General features: G+C 34.5%; 1 protein-coding gene across 1 annotated transcript; it reads right to left on the bottom strand.

Annotated features, from left to right (window-relative positions):
- Nucleotides 1–11,089: 11,089 nt before the first annotated feature.
- LOC140432903 (succinate--CoA ligase [ADP-forming] subunit beta, mitochondrial-like) lies at nt 11,090–25,200 on the bottom strand. Its single transcript, XM_072521066.1, has 6 exons — nt 25,043–25,200; nt 24,644–24,915; nt 24,239–24,401; nt 23,445–23,709; nt 20,973–21,308; nt 11,090–13,953 (listed from the first exon to the last, which is right to left on the bottom strand). The coding sequence occupies exons 1-6, from the start codon at nt 25,091–25,093 to the stop codon at nt 13,700–13,702; spliced, it is 1,341 nt and encodes a 446-aa protein (XP_072377167.1). The 5' UTR covers nt 25,094–25,200; the 3' UTR covers nt 11,090–13,699.
- Nucleotides 25,201–25,413: the final 213 nt, after the last annotated feature.

The following is a 25,413-nucleotide window of genomic DNA, read 5'->3' as shown; positions in this document are numbered from 1 at the left end:
GTATACTTCCTTCGATGTATATTAGTAGAACATTTTGACCTCTGACGCCACAGCGTCGTAACTCGAACGAACCTACAGTACAGTACATCAGTAATCAAGAATTAGATCATACTCATAATCACTGTTGTCGGTATCTTGGATTGTAAATGCTGACTGGGTTAATTGCTTCGATTGCATTTTCAGGCATCCAACATTCTTCTATTAACTTTTCACATTTCCGCACACTTTTTTCCCAATCTGCAGGAGTAGCAGAATTCAATGTTTCTTGTCATGTTTCCAAAACTACTGCGTCACTGTAACCGTTACGTCCAATATAGTTATCGTAGTAACTTTTTCCAGCAGAAGGAAAAAGAGAGAAATGTTAGAATGTTGTGAATAGAAAAATACAACAAATTACAGATTATAATAACACAAGAGAGGCTAGAAAATTTTACAAGGAAATCAAGCAATGCACCCAAGGATACATAACAAGATCAACAGTTTGCAAGGACAAAAATGGGGCAATTATCAGCGAGAAAGAGGAAATAATGAAAAGGTGGAAGGAGCATTTTCAAGAGCTATTAAACCCAGAAAAAGAACAAAACGAAGATGAAGAGATAATTCACCACACAGCAGAACAACTAGTTGAGCAACCAACATTGGAAGAAACGATAAACGTCGTAAAACATCTAAAAAATAACAAAGCACCTGGCACAGATGGAATAACTGCAGAACTGATAAAGAATGGTGGACATGCGCTATGGAGGCGTATCCATAAACTAATCGAACGCATATGGACACTAGAAGTCATCCCAGATGAATGGAAAGTGGGAATCATACTTCCTATGTACAAAGGGGGAGACAAACGACTCTGCAAAAATTATAGGGGCATAACAGTTTTAAATGTCATCTACGAGATATTATCAGGAATTATATACAGCCGCCTGGAATCGTTTTCGGAGGAGATTATTGGTGAATACCAATGTGGCTTCAGACCAAAGAGGTCAACTATAGACCAAATACATATGTTAAGAGGTATACATGAAAAATGTGTTGAATATAACATACCTATTTACAACTTGTATATCGATTTCAAACAGGCGTTTGATGGAGTAGATCGACAAAAGATGTTAAAGCAACTATCTATGTTAGGGATGCCCAATAAGTTGGTTAAACATACGAATGACTCTGGAAGGTTCCAAAGCTAAGGTGAGAATAGATGGAGATATGACGCAGGCCTTTGATATTGAAAATGGAGTTAGACAAGGAGATGCCTTATCAACAACACTTTTTAATCTAACTTTAGAAGCTGTTGTTAGAAAACTGGATATAAACGGCTGTATTAATACAAGATCTATGCAAATATGCGCATATGCGGATGATGTTGCCATAATAAGCCGCAACAAAAGGGTATTAAGCGAAAAAGTTATAGAACTGAAATGAGAAGCTGCTACGTTTGGTCTATATATAAATGAAAGCAAAACAAAATATATGGAGTGCACAAAATCGAATGAACATGAGAATCTGAAGGTAGACAACCATACCTACAAATATGCCTCCACTTTTCCCTACCTAGGCTCAATAATAAATGACAACAACAACATCAGTCAAGAAATACAAGCACGGATTCTTAGCGGTAATAAGTGCTTTTATGCATACAAAGACTTAATGAAAAGTAAGTTACTGAATCGTGAGTCTAAGCTGAGAATCTACAAAACAGTAATTAGACCAGTGGTCACATATGGATGTGAAACGTGGACCCTCTCAACCACTGATGAAAATCAACTGAGAATATTTGAGCGCAAAATACTAAGGAAGATATTTGGACCAACCCAATGCAGCGATAGTTCGTGGAGAATTAAAATGAACCACGAGCTGGATGAACTAATGCAAAGCGCAGATATTGTCAGATTTGTAAAGTCACAAAGACTAAACTGGCTTGGTCACCTAGAAAGAATGCCAGATAATCGAGCTGTAAAAGTAGTCCAGAGATGGAAGCCCCAAGGAAACAGAACAAGAGGAAGGCCCCGTAAAAGATGGATAGACTACGTAGAGAGGGATCTTAAAACCATGAACATCAGGCAGTGGCGAAGGAAAGTATCCGACAGGGCAGAATGGAAGAACATTGTTAAGCAGGCCAAGACTCACAAACGGTTGTAGCGCCATTAGAAGAAGAAGAAGAAGTAACTTTTTCATATCCTCCAAATCTGTTCAATAAGATTGAATTCACTTATTCGCTTAGCTCGGGCATATTTTGACAGATTCATTGTCGGAAACCTACAACACAACAATTCCTACTTCTCAGTATTAATAGCTCAAGTATACTACTATTGCAGACTTCTTTCTTCGAAAAAAGAAGAATTATTCTAAATAGTGGAAGTGTATACTAAACCCATAACATTTTGGGTAGTATATATTTAAAAGATATATTTTAGTTGTTATAATTTAACATAACTATTTATTATATATGGTGCAAATAAATAAATATTGATTATCGGTAATTTGTAAAGTTCTATTTTACGTACTATTTAGTTTGCTTACTATTAATATTGGCTATAAGTACGTGTGCTTGGTTGTATAGTAATTTCCAGCCACTTCGAGTCTGCCAAAAAGTAACTAACTTCGCAAAAAAATAATTACTAAATTCACTAGACACTTCGTACTGGAGATAGCGAACCAAGTATACTCCATAGATAAAGAATATATAAGTATACTCTTTATACATTATGTCCAAAACTATGTATGATCTTGTCTACTATAAATATTTTTAGTTTTTAATTCCTTTTGGCTAATTGTAGTAATTGCAGCTTCAAAGAATCCTAAGCAAAAGAAATATTTTTATTCGTTAACCATTCTTTTATTTTATGTACTGTCAAGGAATTTGTTGATTGCTTATTTAAAATTTCCCAATGGTAGGGGACATTATCCGAAACTATGACATATAGTTCTTTTAAACTTGGAATCAATTTTACTTTCAACAATTTCACAAACCATGTATTCATGTTATCGTGATAATCAGCAGATTTTTATTTTGTCGAAAACACAAGATCCGCTCCATCAATACAACCATGTTTTCCAAACGCAAGCAATATAATATGTCTCTGTCCCTCATTATATCGATGTGTTTCACGGATTTCATACTCTCGTCCTGCCAAATCCGTTTTATTCCACCTTTAGCAAAAATCTATGTTTCGCCCAAGTATAAAAATGAAGCATGTTCTTTTTTAAAATTATTATAGTTTCTTAAAAACTCAATTCTTTTGTGAACGACACTATTTCTTTCACAAAGCTTTCCTATTGTTTTTCATTTTGAACCTAAACCCAACTGTTTGAAAACTCTCCAAAGACTTACTCTGAAAATTTCGAATGTATTTCTGTCTTTTAATGTTTTTTAATACCGTCTCTACATAAACATCTTCTTTTTTTTTCATACTTTGTATATATAATGCCTCGAAATTCAAAGTTACACCCCTGAGGAAGATCTTTATTTAGTCTTAGCGTGTAGTATAGGCTTATATTGTACGTTTACTTCACCATTTACACTTTTTCTGTTTTTCAAAACTGACTTGAGTTTTGTCTCACTAATACACAATGCATTATACACGCGTTTATGTACCTACGGATTTAACTGGTCGCAAAGGACCTCTATTGGCTTTTTCAGCAATAAAATAAGCGTTCAAATGTATTCCACTTAAAGATCCTTGTAAAGAGGGCGTCAGATGGAGGTGACAACGATTTTTCAGAAAATTTAATGACTGTCCACTAATTTTAGATACTAGTTAGGACATTTTGTGCTATTAAGAAAGCACCGGAATGTATATTTTGATTGTCGTCCAAGTTACAATAAAATCAAATGTAATTATTGTATTGACATTTTTTAACTACCGAAAACAATTTGCAAACAATTCATCATTTTAGTAAAGTATATAACATTAAAATATTTGAAATACCAATAAAAGATATACTAATTATACGATTTACACTTCTCAACAATTGAAGTGGATATTATGAAAATGTGTATTTTATTTTTTGTTCATAAGGTCAAATAGAAAAATGGAGTTATATAAATAAAGATTTATTTTTACCTCGTATTTTCATACAAATGAACCGAAAGAAAGAAATTCTTTAAGAAAAAAAAAAATAGAAATTAAACAAAAATTGTAAAATTAACAACCTAAAATTTCTATTCCGGCACAATTTCTAATATCCCGAAAAGAAAAATTAATAGTGTGTGGGTCCACCTCTGTGTCGCCTTAGTGCTCTAACTCTATTTGGAAGACCTCTTATTAAATTATTGGTGAACTGCTGCGGTATACGTTCCCAAATCGCGCGTAATGTATTGGCCAACTGCTCTAAGATTTGAGGCGGTTGAAGGAGCATGTTTTGTTGCCTAGACATTTCGGCCCAAACATGTTAAATGCAATCCATATCAGGTGAACACGGTGGCCACTCCATTCTTGTAATGCCATGAGCTTCTATACACTCGTTGACAATTCTCGCACGGTGAGGGCGAGCATTATCATCAATCAGAACAAATTGTTCGCCTATTAATTTAAGAATTTTAAAATTATCCACTTCAATTGTTGAGTAGTGTATAAAATACAAGTCAATGTTTACAAATAAGAAATTGAGTATGATTATCAGATTAAGGTTCGTCGAATATTATGTAGGGTCGCAACTGGTTATGGGGTAGGAGCTTGGACTCTGAAAACAAAGTCCGTAAAAAAATTGGAGGCATTCGAAATGTGGCTATATTCTGAATGTGGATTCTTAAAATTCCTTGGACTGCAAAAGTTCCAAACGAAGAAGTGTTTAGACGAATTGGACATGGCAGAAAGCTTATGAACACAATTAAAATAAGAAAAACATCGTATCTCGGCCACATACTTCGAAACGATAAATATTGTCTTCTACGCGTCATCACGCAAGGAAGAGTAGAGGGAAGGAAAGGCTTGGGAAGAAAGAAAAAATCTTGGCTGAGGAATATCAGAGATCGGATCAACCTCAGTGTTTAGCAGATATTTCACGTTGCAAAAGATAGGGAAGCGTTTAAAGAAGAGATCGCCAACTTTCGTTAGAAGGCGACACAATAAGAAAAACCATACGAGGAGATGGAAATGCACACATATGTAAAGAACAATACCTGAAAGATCTAGTCGAAATCATAGACGTATGTATTAACATAGACTGAGAAGTCTGTAGAGCACTATCATTTTTTTTTATTTATGTCTCTGACTTACATCAAGTAACTATACCAGCGTCTCTTTTGGTGAAGGAGAGAGAGAGAGAGTAAGGGGTTTCAATGCGCTAGAGAGAGACAGATCGAACAACCGCAAGAGATCTTGTCGTAAGTCCGCGTGTCAACATCCGTCTCACAGCAGTGAAAATCAAATCGATCACGTTCTGGCAAAAAATGAATTAGATATTATTTTATATGGGATTGAACCACAATCCAATATAGAAATTGTATTCAAAAAATACTAAAAAAAATTTATGAATGATCTTAACCTGTAAATGTTTATAACTGGTGGTGAGTGATAATACTAATTTGACAGTTGAATTACCTGGCCCAAATTTTATATACATTAGTCATGAGATCAAGGTGGCATGAGGCACTCGGAGCTGCTATACGAATGCTAATGCCGTTGCGTTGATGACGCGGAAAATAAGACGCATAATTTCCAAGTTATACGTGAGTGTAGTTGCGTCACGTTATCACTTTGTCCGCGCTAGGTATACCTTCATGCACGATATGTGCAACGCGTGAACTGCACGCTACTATTATAATGCGACCAGCCGCGGTAGCAAGGCTTACCGTCGGGAAATATGAAATCGCCAACGGACAAATTCGTATAATTTATTCCATGGTAGTACCATTCTCCGATTGGGTCGACGCTAACGCGACATTAGCGCTCGTATAACAGGGTCCTTCTGGCCAGCGACTGAGGAAATATCTTACAAGCCTTTGATAGTTTAATTTTTAACCAAAACCCTTTCGAGGAAATCGCTCGAATAATGCACTATAGTCCTTTTCCATCATATTGATAGCACATTATGTATGCAAATCCTCAACAGGTCAAAAAACCATAGGCGTCACCCTATACTTGTTTTGAAATAAATAAAAAAAATTAATATTTTAAGACGCCGTCAACAATTCATTATCTTTTAAAAAATCTTCTGTAAAATAAGTGTCCACTAATCTCACTATACCTTTTTTGTGCGTAAAAAACGTCGGTATATATGCCACACGATTATTGTTAATTATACACGGGTGATTAACGAGAGAATTCAATGTTTCACGAAATAAATTATTGTAAACAGTAATTTAAAGGTGATTATTGTTTTCTATACAAGTTATCACGCCTGACACAAAAAGAATACCTTCTTTGAACAATTACCTGGAATTACTGATAAGGCTTCCCTAATGGTAGTTTAAGTAGTTTTTATGTCACATTACAGCTTATGCCAATAATATAAATTAGAAATTGTTTGCATCTTCCATTTAGTTTGTAGATGTACATTGTTCATGTCTTACCTACCTACGTTTTTGGTGTCGATATTTTGTTATTTGCATTTAAAAATGACGTCGACAACAGGTTTTATCCCGGTTAAGTGTAGTTTTAAAGGTGCCTTCAGTCTAAGAGAGAAAAATATAATATTAAATGTACACGATGCACTTGTACATCAACGCCCTTTAAGTAATGTTCGTGAAATCGTTAACATGTGTTCAAATATGACAGGGGTTAGAGAAGCAACAATTTATAGATTCCTAAAAGAAAGAAAAGGAGGAACTGTTTCATCTCCCAAGAAGAGTGGAGGGAGTAAACCCTTGGAAATTGAAGAAATACATAAAAACATGATAAGATGCAGCGTCCACTCATTTTTTTTTTTTTAACAAAGAATTTCCAACATTGGACAAAATCCAAACATTAATTGGAGAAAACGAAGAGTTACCAATCATAAGCAACAAGAAATTATGGGGACTATTGAGAGAGATGGGATTTCGTTGGCAAAAGAATAGAAGAAAATCCGTTTTAATTGAAAAAGATTACATTGTATGTTGGAGACGAGATTATCTAAGAACTATTAAAAAGTACCGAGAAGAAGGGAAAACAATTTTTTATTTGGACGAGACTTGGCTAACTGAAGGTCATACTGTATCATATCTATGGGTTGATACAAATGTGAAAAGTTCCCGTCAGGCATTCATCGAAGGTGTATCTACTGGAATAAACAATATTCCCGTTGGAAAATGACGCAGACTCATAATAACCCATATTGGAAACGAATACCTTTTTGTCAATGGTGGATTATTATGTTTTGCCTCAAAATCAACCAAAGATTACCACGAGGAAATGACTGCTGACGTTTTTGAAGAATATTTTGAGCAAATGTTGGATTTAATTCCAAAAAATTCTGTCATAGTCATGGATAATGCTAGTTACCATTCAAGACTAGCAGAAAAATTGCCAACAACGGCATGGAAAATGGGATAGATAATCGAATGGTTGAATAAACACGCAATTGAGTACAAGCAGAATTCGACAAAAAAGGAATTATTACCTATTGTAAGGCAACATAAAGCAGCTTATAAAAAATATATAAGTGATGAAATGGCATTAAACTGTGATGTAATTATTTTACGTTTACCCCCATACCACTGTGATCTGAATCCGATAGAAAATATATGGTCTCAAGTAAAGGGTGAAGTCGGACGCAACAACAAAACTTTTAAATTAGAAGACTTACAACAATTATTAGAACATTTCTTATCAAAAGTAACTCCAGAAAATTGGAAAAATGCTGTTAGTCATGCTCATAAGGAAAAAAATAAAATGTGGAATTTGGATAATATGACTGATGCAATGCTGGAACCGGTAATAATTAACATTGGAGTTGAAGATTCTGAAGAAAGCAGTGAATCTGAAATGGAATATGATTAAAATAATATTCATTTTTTTACAAATCGGCCCCTGTTACGGCGACAAATTATTTTATATATAACCAATAAAATAAACTTCTTACATTTCTTGCAAATTCATTAGTACCTGTTAATCTCCATCACTCCGACACTGGCAAGTTTATTTAGGGATGAGTAACCCTCAAAACTATTGTATTCTATTCTGTTTCAACCTTTATACCTGGTGGTCATACTCAATTTAAAATTGTTTTCCTATATACTTCTGTAAACTTGTTGACAAATATCTATTTTTCATTGAGTCACCCGTATCAACAGTTTAGGGATTTGCATACATAATGTGCTATCAATATGATGGAAATGGACTATAGTTTCCTATATGGTCATGGTAAGCGAACAGCTCGCGAGCGGGATGGACTCGTATGAGTCGCTGAAGATCCTATAGCTACCAGAGAAGTATCAACTTGAAATCATTTCACCTTTATGTGCTGGTTCGTGGAGATAGTGGGATTTCTAAGTCAACTGACCAACAGGAGCGAGAGTTCAAGATCGTACAAGCTACTCGGAGCTCCTACTGGTCAGCGACTGAGAAAACACAAGTTGATATTTTTAAGCCAAACATTTCGATGAAATCGCTTCAGTTTCCTCCACGATTGGTAGAAGGGACTGCAACTAGCCTTAGAGTCGTGATAGGCGAACAGACACCGAGAAAGGTAAACTCCTAGAGTCGCTGGAAATCCTATAGCTACCGGAGAAGAACCGACTTGAAATCCACTCATCTTTATACGCTGGGTTTCAGGTCAGTTTGTGGAGATGGTGAAATTTCTAAGTCAACTAGCCAATATGAGTGAGTTGTCAATTCTTCTTCTTCATGTGCCTTGTCCGTTCCGAACGTTGGCAATCAACATGGCCATTCTGACTTTGTTTACGGCAGGTCTGAATAGTTCAGCAGATGACAATCCGAACCATTGCCGCAAGTTTTGGAGCCACGAGTGTCTTCTCCTCCCTGGACCCCTTCTGCTGTCTATTTTCCCTTAAACGATCAGCTGTAGTACTCTATATTTATTATGTCTCATAACGTGACCCAAGTATTCCAACTTTCTTTTCTTTATACTTATTCCTACCTCTCTCTCTCTTTACCTATCCGGCGTAGTACCTCTTCGTTGGTCACGTGCTCAGTCCAGGATATACGTAATATACGTCGGTAAGCACACATTTCGAAGGCCTCTACTTTTTTCATCAATGCTGCGGTCATTGTCCACGCCTCCATTCCATATAACAAAATAGGGAATACATAACATTTCAGTTTTTGGTGTCGATATTTTGTTATTTGCATTTAAAAATGACGTCGACAACAGGTTTTATCCCGGTTAAGTGTAGTTTTAAAGGTGCCTTCAGTCTAAGAGAGAAAAATATAATATTAAATGTACACGATGCACTTGTACATCAACGCCCTTTAAGTAATGTTCGTGAAATCGTTAACATGTGTTCAAATATGACAGGGGTTGGAGAAGCAACAATTTATAGATTCCTAAAAGAAAGAAAAGGAGGAACTGTTTCATCTCCCAAGAAGAGTGGAGGGAGTAAACCCTTGGAAATTGAAGAAATACATAAAAACATGATAAGATGCAGCGTCCACTCATTTTTTTTTAACAAAGAATTTCCAACATTGGACAAAATCCAAACATTAATTGGAGAAAACGAAGAGTTACCAATCATAAGCAACAAGAAATTATAGGGTCTAGGCCTCTACTTTTTTCATCAATGTTGCGGTCATTGTCCACGCCTCCATTCCATATAACAAAATAGGGAATACATAACATTTCAGAAGTAAAATTTTGAGAGGTAGGGTGAGGCTTTTAGAGGTGAAAATTTGCTTCATGCTAGTGAACGATGCTCTTGCCTTTTCTACTCTTATATGTATTTCCTTCGCTTGATCCCAATTTGAGTTAACTGTTGTTCCCAAGTAGATGTACGAATCCACGTGTTCAATTCTTTCATTGTCTAATATCAGTTGCTGTGGTGGTTGTTGGGTTTTGCTTACTAACATCCATTTGGTTTTTGTGATATTTAGTCTGAGTCCGTATTGTGCACTTGTTTTTTGTATCTTACTCATTAGGCATCTCAGTTCCTCCATGCTACTTGCTAGAATCACAGTGTCATCAGCATACCTTATGTTATTAATTATTTCTCATTTATCTTTATGTCTTCTGTGCTTTCCTCCAGCGCTGTCTTAAATACTTCTTCTGAGTATATATTAAAGAGAATAGGAGACAAGATACAGCCTTGTCGTACCCCTTTCTTGATCTCAATTTGATTGGTTTAGCTGTTTGACCCCAATAGAGACTCGCTATTGTTCGAATGTCTCTGTAGTCGACTCCAATCTTATGGAGAACTTCAATTATCTTTTCGTGCTTTACGTTATCGAATGCTTTTGCGTAGTCTATAAAGCATATGTACACGTCTTTGTTCATATCTCTGCAGCGCTGGATGAGTACCTGTAGACTAAAAAGTGCTTCTCTTGTCCCAAGAGAATTCCGAAACCCAAACTGCGAATCTCCAATGTTATCCTCGCATTTTTTGCTTATTCTGTTGTAAATAACCTTGGTGTATGCCTTCGAAATGTGGTTAATTAGACTTATCATCCGATGTTGATCACAAGACTTTGCTTTTGGTTTTTTCGGTATGGCAACAAAAGTTGACTCTAGCTAGTCTTCAGGAAACTCCCCGCTGTTATAAATATTGTTAAAGAGTCTGACGAGTGAGTCTAGAAATTGACTGTTTGTTTCGCACAGCATTTTCAATACTCCCCGTATACGTTATCGTTGCCTGGTCTTTTGTTATTTTTAAGAACCTTTATAGCATTCTCCACTTCTGATTTTAGAATAGAAGGGCCAGTATCATCATTGCTCAGTGTATACCCACTAAGACGGTCATCATTAAACAGTTGTTCCACATAAATTTCCCAGTGTCATACGATATCGTTCATGCTCAACGCTAACCGAGCGGCCGACGTCAAGTGGTTGGGTGATATTTTGATAGATGCAACTTGAGATCTCCAATAAACACATTTTGGTAAATACTCTTTTTCAACATTTCTATAGTAAAATACAGCTTTTTGATTTTAAGCGGACATTAAGCTGGTCTTTGTTGCACATAGCTTTTAGAGAGGAAGAAGAAATAAAACAACGGTTTCATTTCACATTTATTTCATGAAATAAGATCAATAAATATAAATTATTTCCAATAGTACAGAATACACTTACTATATAGTAATATATATAGTAAACAAATATAAAAATCCATCCCGCTAACACAAGGTTCTTTGGAAGGATTAAATAGTCGGGGATGGTTCGAAAAAGCTTTTGACATTCGATAAAATCCCATTTAGACATTTACATAACTGGTTTCAACTGGATACTGTTAACGGTAAGTTAAAATTACTATGTACATATAACTATATATCATAATAGTAACAATCAACTGATTTTTCAACAAAATTTAATGGTAAACACTGACTATCACACGCTGAATTTGCTTTTGTCCGATTAAATAAACACCAATACTTGAAAAATAATACAGAAAATAAGTATGCATTTGTAAAATTAGAAATTACGGATGAGTATGGTGCGCATGTCGAGTGGATTTTTAACAGAGCCAACTTCTTTGCTACGCGTGACAGTAAAAGATCCACTACACATTGGACCAGTAATTTAACTCTTTCATATGTTGTTTTATAGTTTTTTTAAGCGTTCAAGTTAATATAACTAGTAGTTAGGGTATGGTGTATATATAACCATCAAAATAACAATTTATTGAGTTGCAAACTTTTCATACCTGTGACCAATTACCAAATATTTAAACCATCATTGTGAAAATTTAGTTTTCAATTGAAAAATTACGTGTACTTTGACGATTTTCTCACTTAAGTCGTTTTTATAAAACGGTACCGATTTAATGGTGAAATTTTTTAGGCATAATGGCTAAAATGTTCCAAAAGGTTGAACAAATGTCATGGAACTATAAAGAGAAATGGTAATTTGTTCTTTATGGGTAACTATCTATGGAGTACACTACCCAAACACCTAAAAATCACTTGGTCTGTTGGAAACAACGGTAGAAAGACTAGCGATCGTTTAATCACTGGTAAAAAGGTATATATACACCAAACAATCACTTGTTCTCTTAAAAACAACGGTAGAAAGAACAGCGATTGTTTAATCACCGATAAAAAGGCATATTTACACCTAAAAATCACTTGGTCTCTTGGAAACAACGGTAGAAAGACTAGCGATCGTTTAGTCAACGGAAAAAGGTATATAAAACTCACTTGTGCTCATGAAAACAAGTAAAAAGGTATAAATACACCTAAGAATCACTTCTCATGAAAACAGCGGCAGAAAGAATAGCGATCGCTTAATCACCGACAAAAACCCACCTAAAAATCACTTCTCATAGAAACAACAGTAGAAAGCGCAAAGATCGTTTAATCACTGGCAAAAAGGTATACATATATAGACCTAAAAATCACTTGTTGTTATTTGATCACACTTAAAACAGTCAAGGATATTGCAACATCACCCTGGTACCGAGTAGAACATTCCAGGAACTCTTCTAAGTACAAAAAATGCAGTAAAACCAGATAATAGTTCACGGTGCAATGAGTCTTTTTCCATTCGTTCGTAAATCCACAACAAATAAATCTTATCAATATATTAATTTCATACGTATACAAAATTTTTTACTTTTACGATATTCACATCGCAGATTACCAACTGTAAACAACGAAATAGTGTATGGTGCGCATGTCTAGTGCTTGAAGAGTGGATTTTAGATGTGCAGTAGCAAAATTACTCGAGAAAGACTTGTTTGGTATGCAGAAAAAATCCAGATACTCGATACACAGTATGAAACATTGGTACAGGTGCTGCTGATGTTTTCTCCAAACACTCATGTCCTTTTGAACATGTTTGCATTATTTCTTTACGATAAGCTTTCTTTCCTTTCCTTTAGTAGCACTTATGAATGAAAAAACTGAAGTTTTTGATGATGGTTTTGAAAGCACATAAAAATTTTCTACAATTTTATTCTTGTCTGATCTATCTTTTAGCACTCCCGGAAGTATAAATGAAGATAACGTGGTTGAGTCACCTGTACTATTTTGAACATTGGTTTTATGAACTTGGTAACTGTGTAGATCTCATTTTTCAGAGACTTCTGTCTGTTAACCTCTTCCTATACCTGTTGTTTACAGTTGGAAATCTGTCGCAGGAATATTTGATCAATTTGAGCCTAAATACGTGCAGAAATGCGCATAGATTATCATAATCTAATTGACCATCTGCTTTTAATTATTTTTTTTTACTTATCGACATCAAAAGCAAAGTGCAGTCATAAATATCGTGTGCAAATTCGTTTGAGTGACATTTCTAAACAAATCAAGGATAAAAACAAAAGTTTTAAGTATATCCGCTTGCGAAAAATATACACTAACAAAAATTATCTAGCGGAAATCATAAAAAAGTATTAAAGTAGTCAGTCTAGGAGGTGTTAAAGTGTTCAATTTAAAACACTAGTAATTTTTTAGTTTTCTAAGAACAAGTAGAGTAAGAGGAAGCAAAAACTGAAGCAATTCGTTTTAAAAGAATACGGGGACAAAAAAAACTGTTTCCAGTATCAAAATCGACAAATCTTACGAAAATCATCATGCTCACATCGCCTTTTTGGCAAAATATACCTAAAACCTTTGTCGATATATCCCGTCTCGGGTAATATTATAAATAAAATTGATTTAAAATGAATTTACAGGGGCATTTCGAAATTAATGTCTAATTTGGCATCCCTCGCCAAGCTAACGATATTAGACAGTTTGACCGCCAGTCTGGCGGCTTCGTCCAAGTTGTCGACCGGAAGAATTTTGAGCCCGGAGGCGGCTATTAATACTTTAGCGTCGTCGACGTTGGTTCCTTGAAGTCGGCAGATGATGGGCATTTTGAGGCTCAATTCCTTGGCGGCGGCTATGATACCTTCGGCTATGACGTCACATCTCATGATACCTGAAAGACGAGAAATTCATGAAGAGCTTTTTTATAATATTTATTGATAGATACATCTATGAGAGTATTTCAAGTTAGCGTGTAGGTGGTCACTTGTACAAAAACCTACGTATACAGCAAATTGTATTGCAATTAATCTATAATAACTTAAATGATTGGTGAATTGGTATAGTCTGACGAAATATTTTTAACTGTACTATTTATCTATACATAACAACATGTCAACAACTTTATACCAGTGAACGATAGAATCCTCTTGTTACAAATAAATACGTCACCGATGGATACTAACATTATATAAGTCTATGCATTTTCTAGAGAAAATTCAAGATTCAAGTCTAGAATTTTACAAACAAATAAGCAACCTTTTAAGAGATATACCGAGACATTTATTTATTATTTATTTATTAACGGGATACCACCCAATTCAATATATACACAAAGTATTACAAGTATTATCTAGTGATACAATAATTACAAAGATATAGCAAATATGTATGAAAAGAATTGGCGATGCAGCCATATAGAAAAAAAAACAAATATTAAAACTATATAAAGCACATAGCATATACAAATCACATAAAATTAAAAAAATTTTTTTAAACACATTCTACAGACATTTTCCGAAGCGCACAGCAACAAATCAAAGTCTATTCTATTTCCATTTAGAATGATTCTACTCAGTGGAGAATGCCTACCAAAGTTAGAGCGATGAAATTTAATTGCAAAATTATGAGATGTTCTAGTAACTCTAGAGGGAACATTAAAGTCAATTAGAGACAGTAGATCATTGCAATTAATTTTTGAATTCAGTAGTTTATGAAGAAACAAAACATCAGCATACATCCGTCTGGAAGATAGCCTAGGAAGGTTTAATGTATTTCTAATTCCTGAGTAGGAATGGTCGCTTAAAGGTTTGTGTAATTTAAAACTTAAGTACCTAATGAATTTATTTTGGACTTTTTCAAGCTTGGCTATATGGACTTCATAAGTGGGTGACCAAACGACTGAGCAATACTCAAGAACAGATCTTACTAGGGAAATGTAAATCAGTCTGATGGAATTAATGTTATGCAAACATCTAGAGGTTCTAATAATGAAGCCTAACATTTTAAATGCCTGGTTATTCACATAATCAAAATGAGCGCAAAAATTTAGTTTGGAATCTAATTGAACACCTAGATCTCTTACAGTTGAGACAGCCTTCAGTGGTTCTTCAGCTAATTTGTAATTATAAGAGACGGTGTTAATTCTTCTACAGAAACTAATAAAGTGACATTTTCCAACATTAATGCTCATTTGGTTCCAATTGCACCATGCTATAATTTTGTTAATATCAATTTGGAGTTTTTCACAATCTGAGACGTCTTCGACAATTCTATAGATTTTTAAATCATCAGCAAATAGCAAAAATTTAGAGTTAATTTGAGATTTAATGTCATTAACAAATATATTAAAAAGGAAAGGCCCTAAGTGGCTTCCTTGTGGAACACCAGATGTTACGGAGATCTCACTAGATTGAAAGTGTTTAATTTTAACAAGTTGTATTCTGCTAGTTAGGTAACTACATAACCAGTTATACAGATTGCCTGCAAATCCAATAGTTTTAAGCTTGTTACACAACAATTTATGATTCACAGTGTCAAATGCTTTGGAGAAATCTGTATAAGTAGCATCCACCAGTAGGCTCCTTTCCAAAGCATCAGATATGTATTGCGTGAAAAGTAAAAGATTTGTCGAAGTTGATCTACCTGAAAGAAAACCATGTTGCTCTTCAATTAGTACATTGCATAAAGGTGTTTTAATAGAGTCACATATTATACTCTCTAGTATTTTAGGAATAGAAGAAAGAATGCTTATTGGTCTGTAGTTAGCTATGTTACTCCTGTCACCTGATTTATGAATAGGAACAATAAAACTAGATTTCCACAAACTTGGACAAATACCTGAATTAAGTGAATGAGAAAACAGAAAATATAAGGGATGGGTTAAAGTACATCTACATTTTTTTAATAGTATGGGTGGAATTCCATCTGGCCCTGAGCCCTTATAAATGTCCAAATTGGCTAATTTTTCAAATATGATTTCAATAGATACATTACAAGAATTTAGACTCACTGTTTTCTCATACTCTAAGATGGGCTGTATTAAATCATCATCATTTGCTCTGTAAATATTTTGAAAGCATTGCGCAAAGCTATTAACGATATCCGCACCATTATTAAGCATTGTGTTTCCAAAAAACATTGTGTTTGGTAGACCATTATTTTTGCGTTTGCTGTTAACAAAATTCCAAAAGTGCTTTACGTTTGAACTAATTCTAGATTCAGTTCGACTTATATAAATTTCATGACATGACCTGCTTAGTTCTTTGCATTTGGTTCTCAAGGAAGAGAAAAGTAGATAATCGTCCCAAGAATTTGTTTGTTTATATATCTTGTGAGCAATTTTTTTCCTAAATATTAATGATTTTAGGTCATTAGTCATCCAACGAGGAAATTTGGGATTTTTTAATCTTGTACGTGGTATTGAACAATTGACACCAAACTGCAATATGGAGTAGAACAGTTCCGTGGCTTCGTTAATATCTCTGCAAATACCTAAAACGTTCTCCCAGGAGATACTAGCAAGATACATATTAAGAGCAACATAGTCTCCTCTCCTAAAATTGAAGGCAGAACTATCATATTGAAGCTCGGGCATATTATCTTTTATAGCTAAAGAAATTGATAACGCAGGATGATAACGATCACAAGGCAATAAGTAATCGTTAGCAATTTCAACTGTTACATTTTCATTATCATTTGCAAAAACTAGGTCAAGTAAAACTCCGTTGCAATTTGTGATTTGATTGAGCTGAAATAGGTTATGAAATGCAAAAGTATCAACTAAAGTATCAGTAGCAGTGTTACTATTATTACTAAAGACACCTCTTTCATCATGGTACCATTCGCTGTTTGGCAGATTGTAGTCTCCTGTTAGAATGAACTTGTGTTCAGGAAAATTGTTACAGACAGATTCTACACTAATACAATGATTCTCATAGCATATTAAGGCTGAATTAGGCGGATGATTGATGATGAATCTTTAATAATACTATGTAAAATCTTCAATAATATCTATGACACAGGTAATATTACAAAAGATTGGCTAGTTTCAGAATTTATTACGTTACCAAAAAAACAGGGAGCGAAAAAGTGCGGAGAATATAGGCTAATAAGTCTAATGAGATATACACTAAAACTTTGTCTTAAAATTATACATTGCAGAATATACAAGCTATGCGAAAAAAGAAAATACAAGACACACAGTTTGGATTCATGAAAGGCGTAGGTACGAGAGATGCAGTGTTTAGTCTACAGGTATTATTTCAAAGATGCCAGATATGACGTGTGATATCTACACCTACTTTATGGACTACCAAAAAGCATTTGACACAGTAACACCGAAAAATGATGTATGTTCTAACAAAAGCCCAAATAGTTGGTAAAGACCGGCGTATAATACAAAATTTATACTGGAACCAATCAACCACAATAAGAACAAATCTTGGAGATAAACCGACGGAAGCGATCCAGTTTCTGCGAGGCGTTAGACAAGGATGTGTATACTTTCACCTATATTATTCAACCTATATTCAGAGGAAATGTTTAGTGAAGCCTTGGAAAATTGCGAACATGGAATACTTTTAAATGGAGAACGCCTAAACAAGATCCGCTATGCAGATCCGCTATGACACCGTTATTTTTGCAGACAGTTTAAACAGTTTACAGCAACTAATAAACAAAGTAAATGAAGTAAGTGAAAGATTTGGACTACAAGTAAACATATCAAAAACTAAATTTATGGTCATCAGCAAAAATAAAATTAGAGACGTCCAATTGCTTATCAATAATACACCAGTGGACCGAGTAAAACAGTTTATCTATTTTGGAACAATAGTAAACGAACAATAGGATCACTCACAAGAAGTAAAATGTAGAATAGAGAAGGCTAGGAGTGCATTCAACAACATATTTATGGCCAAACTCTTTAAAAGCAACAACCTTAACCTGGCGATAAAAGTAAGGCTCCTACGATGTTATATCTTCTCGATAGTATACTACGGAGTTGAATCCTGGACACTTACTGAATCGATGGAGAAAAAAGGATATCATGGACGGACAAGATAACCAACGAGACTGTACTGCGAAGAATGGAGAAAGAAAGAGAAGTGATGTACACGATTAAAAGAAGAAAGTTACAACATTTCGGACACATAATGAGAAACAGCAAGCAATTCGGAAAGCAAGGAATTGGGAGGAGAATTATATCATGGTGAAAAAACCTGAGAAAATGGTTCTTTACAACAACTAATCTATTTAAAGCATCCGTTAATAAAATAATTATAGCCAGAATGATCGACAATATTCGAAACAAATAGGCACCAAAAGAAGAAGAATTTATCAAATAGGCCAGTCTATTTTATAAGAAATGCAAGAAATCTTGTAAACTATCCAAACAGGCTGCCGATTTAAGTTCACTGGACTATTTTTCTAAGGAGATGAGACAAATATAAAGTGTACGAGACGCTGCTAAGTAATTTATATAATTTTCATCGGCTTGTAAAGTTATTGGCTTCAAATAATTATTTTATTTCTTTTGATGTCATTAATTGGTTAACTTTTTGTTAAAACTAAATATACTACTACTCAATTATTTATTTATTTCGATTTTTAACTAATTAAATCCTCATTTACGTTTCTTATGATCCCTGTAGTTATCCCTCATACTTCTTGTATCCTTTCATTATAATGTTGGTAACACTGTTGACGCTCAATTTAGAAATATTTAAATAGTCCCATTAGTCTTCAATATTATCTTACAAAAATTATTTGTTCTTTTTTGTTAAATACTTTCACGTTTAATATATTTTTTTAAAGTGTTCTTGATTACTATATAAAAAGACAAGAACAAGTACACCTGAGAGAGATAGTCGAAGCCATTAAACAAGTAAGTCCAGCGTTCTCTTGTTACATAATTGGCGCTCAACGTGGGGCCTTTTGTAAATGTATACAATGAGTTTAAGTTTGGTGACAAAGATGGACATAAATAGACACCATTCGTTCTTTTAATTTTGCTATATTTTTACATTTTTAATATCTAAATGCTTATGATATCTTTATTATATTCCTAAACATTTTTACAATATCATATCATATCAATATTTTTTGCAACTGATTTTCTTTTGTACTTTATATTGGTGTTGATAGTCTGTTTTCTTGTTTATCATTTTATATTGCTACATATTAAATTTATTGCTACTAATTTTTTGTACTTTATACCGTTGTTGATGTTGTTTTCTCTTTTTATAAATTAACAGTTTGTTTTTGGTAGCATTCTCTAATTACTTTATTAATTTTTTAAGTTGTTTCTCAAAATACTTCCAAATTTTCCAAATATCTTAAGACAAATGAACTGTAGATGAACTGATAACTATCTTCATCATTCAATCTTCGCTTATCCACTGCTGGACATAGATCTCCCTCATAATTTTCCATCTATTTCGATCTTGTGCCTCTTGCATCCAATTCCTATGACAACGTTTTAGATCGTCAGTCCAACGTGTTGGTGGACGACCTCTGCTTCGGTAGGCATCATCTCTTGGTCTCCATTCCAGTATCCGCTTTGTCCATCTATTATCTGTCATTCGAGCCACGTGACCTGCCCAGTTCCATTTCAGTGTTGCTACTCTCTCTACTGCATCAGCCACTCCTGTTCTTTGTCGTAGCTGGCGATTTGGGATCTTGTCTCGTAGTGAAACGCCCAACATAGCACGCTCCATCGCCCTTTGACACACACGGATCTTTTGAACTGTTCTCCTTGTCATGGTCAACGTTTCGGCACCGTAAGTTAACACTGGCAAAACACACTGATTAAACGTTTTTCTTTTAAGGCATATTGGTATATCAGACGATTTGAAAATATGGTTCAGCTTGCCGAAGGCTGCCCAAGTCAGTCTTATACGACGGAGAAGCTCAACGGTTTGGTTATCTTTTCCTATGCGAATCTCATGACCTAGGTATTTATAGGCCATTACCTGGTCTATGGATCTTGTTCCTACGCATATATCTTCGCTGACTACAAGATTTGTCATCATCTGGGTTTTAGATATATTTATTTTCAATCCCCCTTCTAGCGAGGAAAGGTAGAGCTGATTTAAAAGTTCTTTGGCCTCATCTATCCTATCAGCTATTAGTACAATATCATCTGCAAACCTTAGATGGCTAAGCTTTTCTCCGTTTATGTTTATGCCCTTGTCGGTCAGTTTTGCCCTTTTACATATATATTCCAAAAGCGTAGTGAACAGTTTCGGCGATATGGTGTCCCCCTGGCGTACTCCACGTTGTATCGGGAATTTCTGGGTTTGACGATCACCCACTCTAACACTGGCTGTTGCGTTTTGGTATATATGTTTAACTATCTTACGGAATCCTTATCAGGGATGTTTCTATTCCTAGCTCAGTTGCTGATTTTACTAAATACTGCAAAAGATTTTAGTCTAAATTTTCTATTTCTTTTTTTATTAAATTCTCTGAGCAGACCAATCATGGTTTTATCTGTCAGGTTTTATCACGGTCATGACATGGTCTCTGACAAGTTTTATTTCTTTTGGTATATAATCTTAAGCATTTAGAGTTTAGATGATAAAGACCTTGGTAATTTTTATGTTCAAGGCATGAAATTGGATGTTACTGATTCTATATAAATATATGAATCTCAATAAGTAGTTTTTTTTATTCATATTTGTATTTAGGGACAGTATACCTATATGGTATATTTTTAAGAACGTCAGCTTGACATTTCAAGCGTCAAAAATGAGCAGCAGCGGGAGCGACAGAAAAATTAAGAATTGTTGGCATGATCATCTAAATATCTTGATTCTACAGGGACGATATCACTACAAAAGCATGATACATACTGTATAATCCACATAATACAGAATGTGGAAGATAAATTCAACTTCAAATGTTACTTACCTCCAAAAATATTAACAAGTATAGCATGCACTTTAGGATCGGCCGTGATGATTTTGAAAGCTTCCTTTACAGCTTGTGCGGTGGCGCCACCTCCGACGTCCAAGAAGTTGGCGGGGGAACCGCCGTGAAGTGAAATTATGTCCATGGTGGCCATGGCGAGACCCGCGCCGTTGACCATGCATCCAATGTTACCGTCCAAAGCGATGTAGTTCAAATCGAACTTTGCAGCGGCGACTTCCTTCTCGTCTTCTTGGGTCCAATCACGGAGGGCGAATAGGTCCTTTTGGCGGAATTGGGCGTTGTCGTCAAATCGGAATTTTGCGTCCAGAGAGAAATCTATAAAATATGAGTTATTTTAGATTCGGAGAAGTAGAAGAAATGGTCTGAGACTAAATCTGAACTCGCCTGTACTTTACACAAGAGAACCTTAACGGGAAAGTTCTCGTTCCCGAAAATGCGCGTTTCAATAGATACTTTGTAGCGCCTTATGGATATATAATAAGGTATAACCAAATTAACATCCGTGGATCAACTGCGAAAATGACGTAGTCATGCAGTAATGGAGTGAAGGAGACGTCAGCGTACTTTTTGTCATTTGGATGGTCAGAGACTTGACAAAAATAGAAAATTTTGTGTAATAGTGGCTGAAGAACTAAGTAATCAGTGACTGAAGTGGTTTAGAATGAGGGAAGAAGGCATTAAAGGGCTTTTTGCCAATTGGATTTAACCAAAATGGAAAATTTTGGGTCATAGTGGATAAAGAAGTAAATAATCCACAACGAGAGATTTCTAGAAGGTGAGAGGATGGCGTCAACGAGGTTTTTGTTAATTGAGGGATCGGAGTTTGAACAAAATAATGAATTTTGTGTGGTGGTCACTGTTGAACTAAACAATCAGTGACCGAAGACTGTTAGGTCAGAAGATGGCGTAAATGGGGTTTTTGCCAACTGGGTGGTTGAAAAATTGACCAAAATAAAACTTTTTGGAAAAATACTGGATGTAGAGGTAAGTAATGAATGACTGGAGACCTCTAAAAGGTCAGAGGATGACTAAAAGTAGGTTTTGTTAACTGGATGGTTATATAAACATAAAATATGTCTGGCAAAAGTGTGTAAGGTACCAGAACCAAACAAAATACTGTTACAACTACCTGTAGAAGAACTTGTCAACTGGATAGTTGAAAACTTAATCGAAATATAAAAAATTGGCGGTTGTAGATGAAAAAGTAAATAATTAAAAGACTTTAAAGGGATCTTTGCCATTTGGGTGGCCGAGAATTGTTCATAATAAAGAGTTTTGGGTAGTAATGAAGGAAGATATAAATAATTAATGACCGTAGATTCCTAGAAGATCAGAAGAAGGCGTTAATTAGGTTTTTGTTGATTGGGTGATCAGAACTCAAAACCAAAATAAAGATTATTAGGTTGTACTTGTTGAAGACGTAAATAATCAATATCAGGATGATTCTACAAGGTCATAGGAGGACATTAAGGAGATTTTGTTAACTAAATGACTGTAACATGCAATATGGCTTGAAAAACAGGTAAGGCACTATGTCCAGACAAAGTACTGCTAAAAATACTTCTATAATTAATGTTTCTAGTAAGGTTGTTTAATTTATCTGCTGAAGTGACTGAATCTCACAATCAATCATCATACAGTCACACTTTCTAGTTTACTGAAAGGTTTTTAATACAAAGAAATGCGAAGAACATTGAAAAATCTAAATACTAAGAAAACATATAGAAGAATATACTGAGATGAATATAAAAAAGTATGCTTATTCAATATGAACTTGGAGTATGCTTAATTTCTGATTCCATCAGACACTTAAGGCCTCTTAATCAAGCAGGCAAGTTTGATACAAGTGGGCAATCCACTTGGATCAAACACATTGGAATACTTGCAAGAACTGTTGACTGCATGGCTGATAAGAGTAGAGATATGGACATTAAGAAGATTCAATATTCTGCATTTGGTGAATCGATGAGAGTCCCAAATATAGAAATACTAAACCACATAAACAAAACATAACCAAAAAAACATAAACACAAACATATAAAATTACAATACATACATATAGTTCATAACTCAAAATGCTTATGTAGGGTAATAATGATGGTTATTATAGTGAAAGGCCATAAAAGAAGGAGTAAATTAAAGAATGAAACAAAAATTAAAAAGAAAAGGAAATAAATCAAGTGAAACCCAATAGTAAACATTAATCAGAAACTAAACATTCAATAAAAACCATTCACAAATATTTCATTGTAAAGATAGATAAGCAAAATGTTTATGTAATTAAATTAATCATATAAAAACTAAAATAGTTTTTATTAGATTGTATAATTTGTAACAAATATAACTATCAAGTAGGCTCAAGGTCCACATTTGAATTAATCTAACAAAGGTCAACAAACAAACAATTTATTATTATCTGGGAAATAATTTGAAGAATATAAATGTACTCACATTTTTCACCTGCATCCTCGGCGTACGGATTGATCTCAATTAGAAGTGCATCTTTCTTGGTAAAAAGATCGTACATTCTCAAAAGCATATCAGCAGTTTTTTGTTTCTGGGATTCGAGGCCGACTTTGACTGCTACTTTTTCTGCTTGTTCTTTGGTTAGACCTTTCACGACGTCAATGGGTTCGTAGAGGATGGCGTCTGGGTTTTCTGCAGCTACTTCTTCGATGTTTACACCTCCTTGAGAAGAAGCTATGATAACTGGACCCTACGATAAAATTTAAGTTGCAGAAACTTGACAAAACGAAAACTTTTAGGCAAAAATAGATTATACACGGATTGAAACACTTCTCTTAAAGCTTTTTTGTAAAACAGTTTGTCTTTGACTTAAAATTATGCCTAAGTTTTCACAATAACCTGATCATTTGATTAAAATTTCTTTCCCCCTAGCAATTTTTGAGGTCTGCAAATAAACAGTAGTCATTAGGAGCCGTATCTGAAGAATATAGTGGGTGTGAAAACAATTTGAGGTAAAATTTTTGTCAGTCTTATCACTGACTTCTGAAATGGCCCATTGTCTTAAGGAAAGGGTACTTATTTTCTTCATTTGTCACTGTTTTTTCCTAATAAATCTAACGTGGATAAAGAAAAATCAAGTCTATGCCTAAAAATGTGTTCAATATTCATAATATTCTGATTTGCATAAATTTTTCAATACCATTGAGGTTAAGAAGTGATGAAAAATTGTTGCTCATTAGTTTGTATATCAAATATTATAAGAAATAAGTATACATTACATTAAAGGCACGCTCCATCATGACTGCAAAATAAAACTCTTTTCTTGGAAACTTCCTCTCTGCTACCATGACTGCATTACATATTCTACCCTTTTCTCCAGTTTGTTTTGTTACTAAATATTGTCCCAGCATCTTACCACTAATCTCTTCTGCTTCTTCAGGGCTAGAACAAAGGAAGTTTTGCTATTTTACAAAAAGACATGCAGGGCAATGTTAAAATATTCTATTTTTATAAAAGAAAAGATGAAACATCGAAATTATATTGTTATCACTTGATATTTTTCTTTTATAGATAATAATAAGGTATTGCTTTGTTCTGATTAATTCAAAATAGTTTTAATTTCTTGTATATTCATTCAATTACACTTTATAAACATCATATTCTTTCCATTCGTCAATATTTACCTGTATACCATTCTGACTCCACCCTTAAGTCCATTTTTAAAGCTACCCTTGCCTCGGCCTCCTGCTAATACTTGGGCCTTTAATACTAGCTCTTTGGTGTTGAGTTTTTCTGCGATTTGTCTGGCTTCCTGTTTAGTTTTGGCTACGCCGAAATTTGGAACTGTAATACCAGCATCTTTTAGCAGAGTGTAGCTGATGTGTTCATGGACATTTAGATTTCTGGTTTGTTGCTGCTGTGGTTGCCATCGTCCGTTCGAAACGGGTCCAAGTACCTAAAAAGTAGCAGGTCCAAGGTTTTACATAATACTATTTTTATCTGATTATCTAATATTTGAAGGTTGCAAGGTAACTTTACTATGAACAGCCGATAAGAAAAAGAATATTATGGACATCGTTTACCTTGGAACCGTTTTTAAAGACGTTTTCTACTAAAATCGCAGATCTCAACATTTTTACACTAGGTCACTGAGTGATCACTGATTAATTAAACTTTTTCTCCTTCCTTGGTATTTTGGCATTGGCAGGTGCCAAGATTGAAATGTCAGTCAAGTTTCAAAAAGTAAACAAGCAGTGTGGACAACATTGTAGTCTTATCACAAACTTAACTACTATTCGAAAATAATTATGACTAATATTCTGATAAATAAAAGTTTTAAATATATGCAAGTATTAATACATCAGGTTATAAGAAATAAACATAGTTAAAATATTTACTACGGTCAGTACACAAATTATTATTTTCAGAAAAATGCTTCTTGGGTTGCCTATAC

This window comes from Diabrotica undecimpunctata, chromosome 1, assembly GCF_040954645.1.
Source record: "Diabrotica undecimpunctata isolate CICGRU chromosome 1, icDiaUnde3, whole genome shotgun sequence".
NCBI lineage: Eukaryota > Metazoa > Arthropoda > Insecta > Coleoptera > Chrysomelidae > Diabrotica > Diabrotica undecimpunctata.
This window is presented reverse-complemented; position numbering and strand designations above follow the sequence as displayed.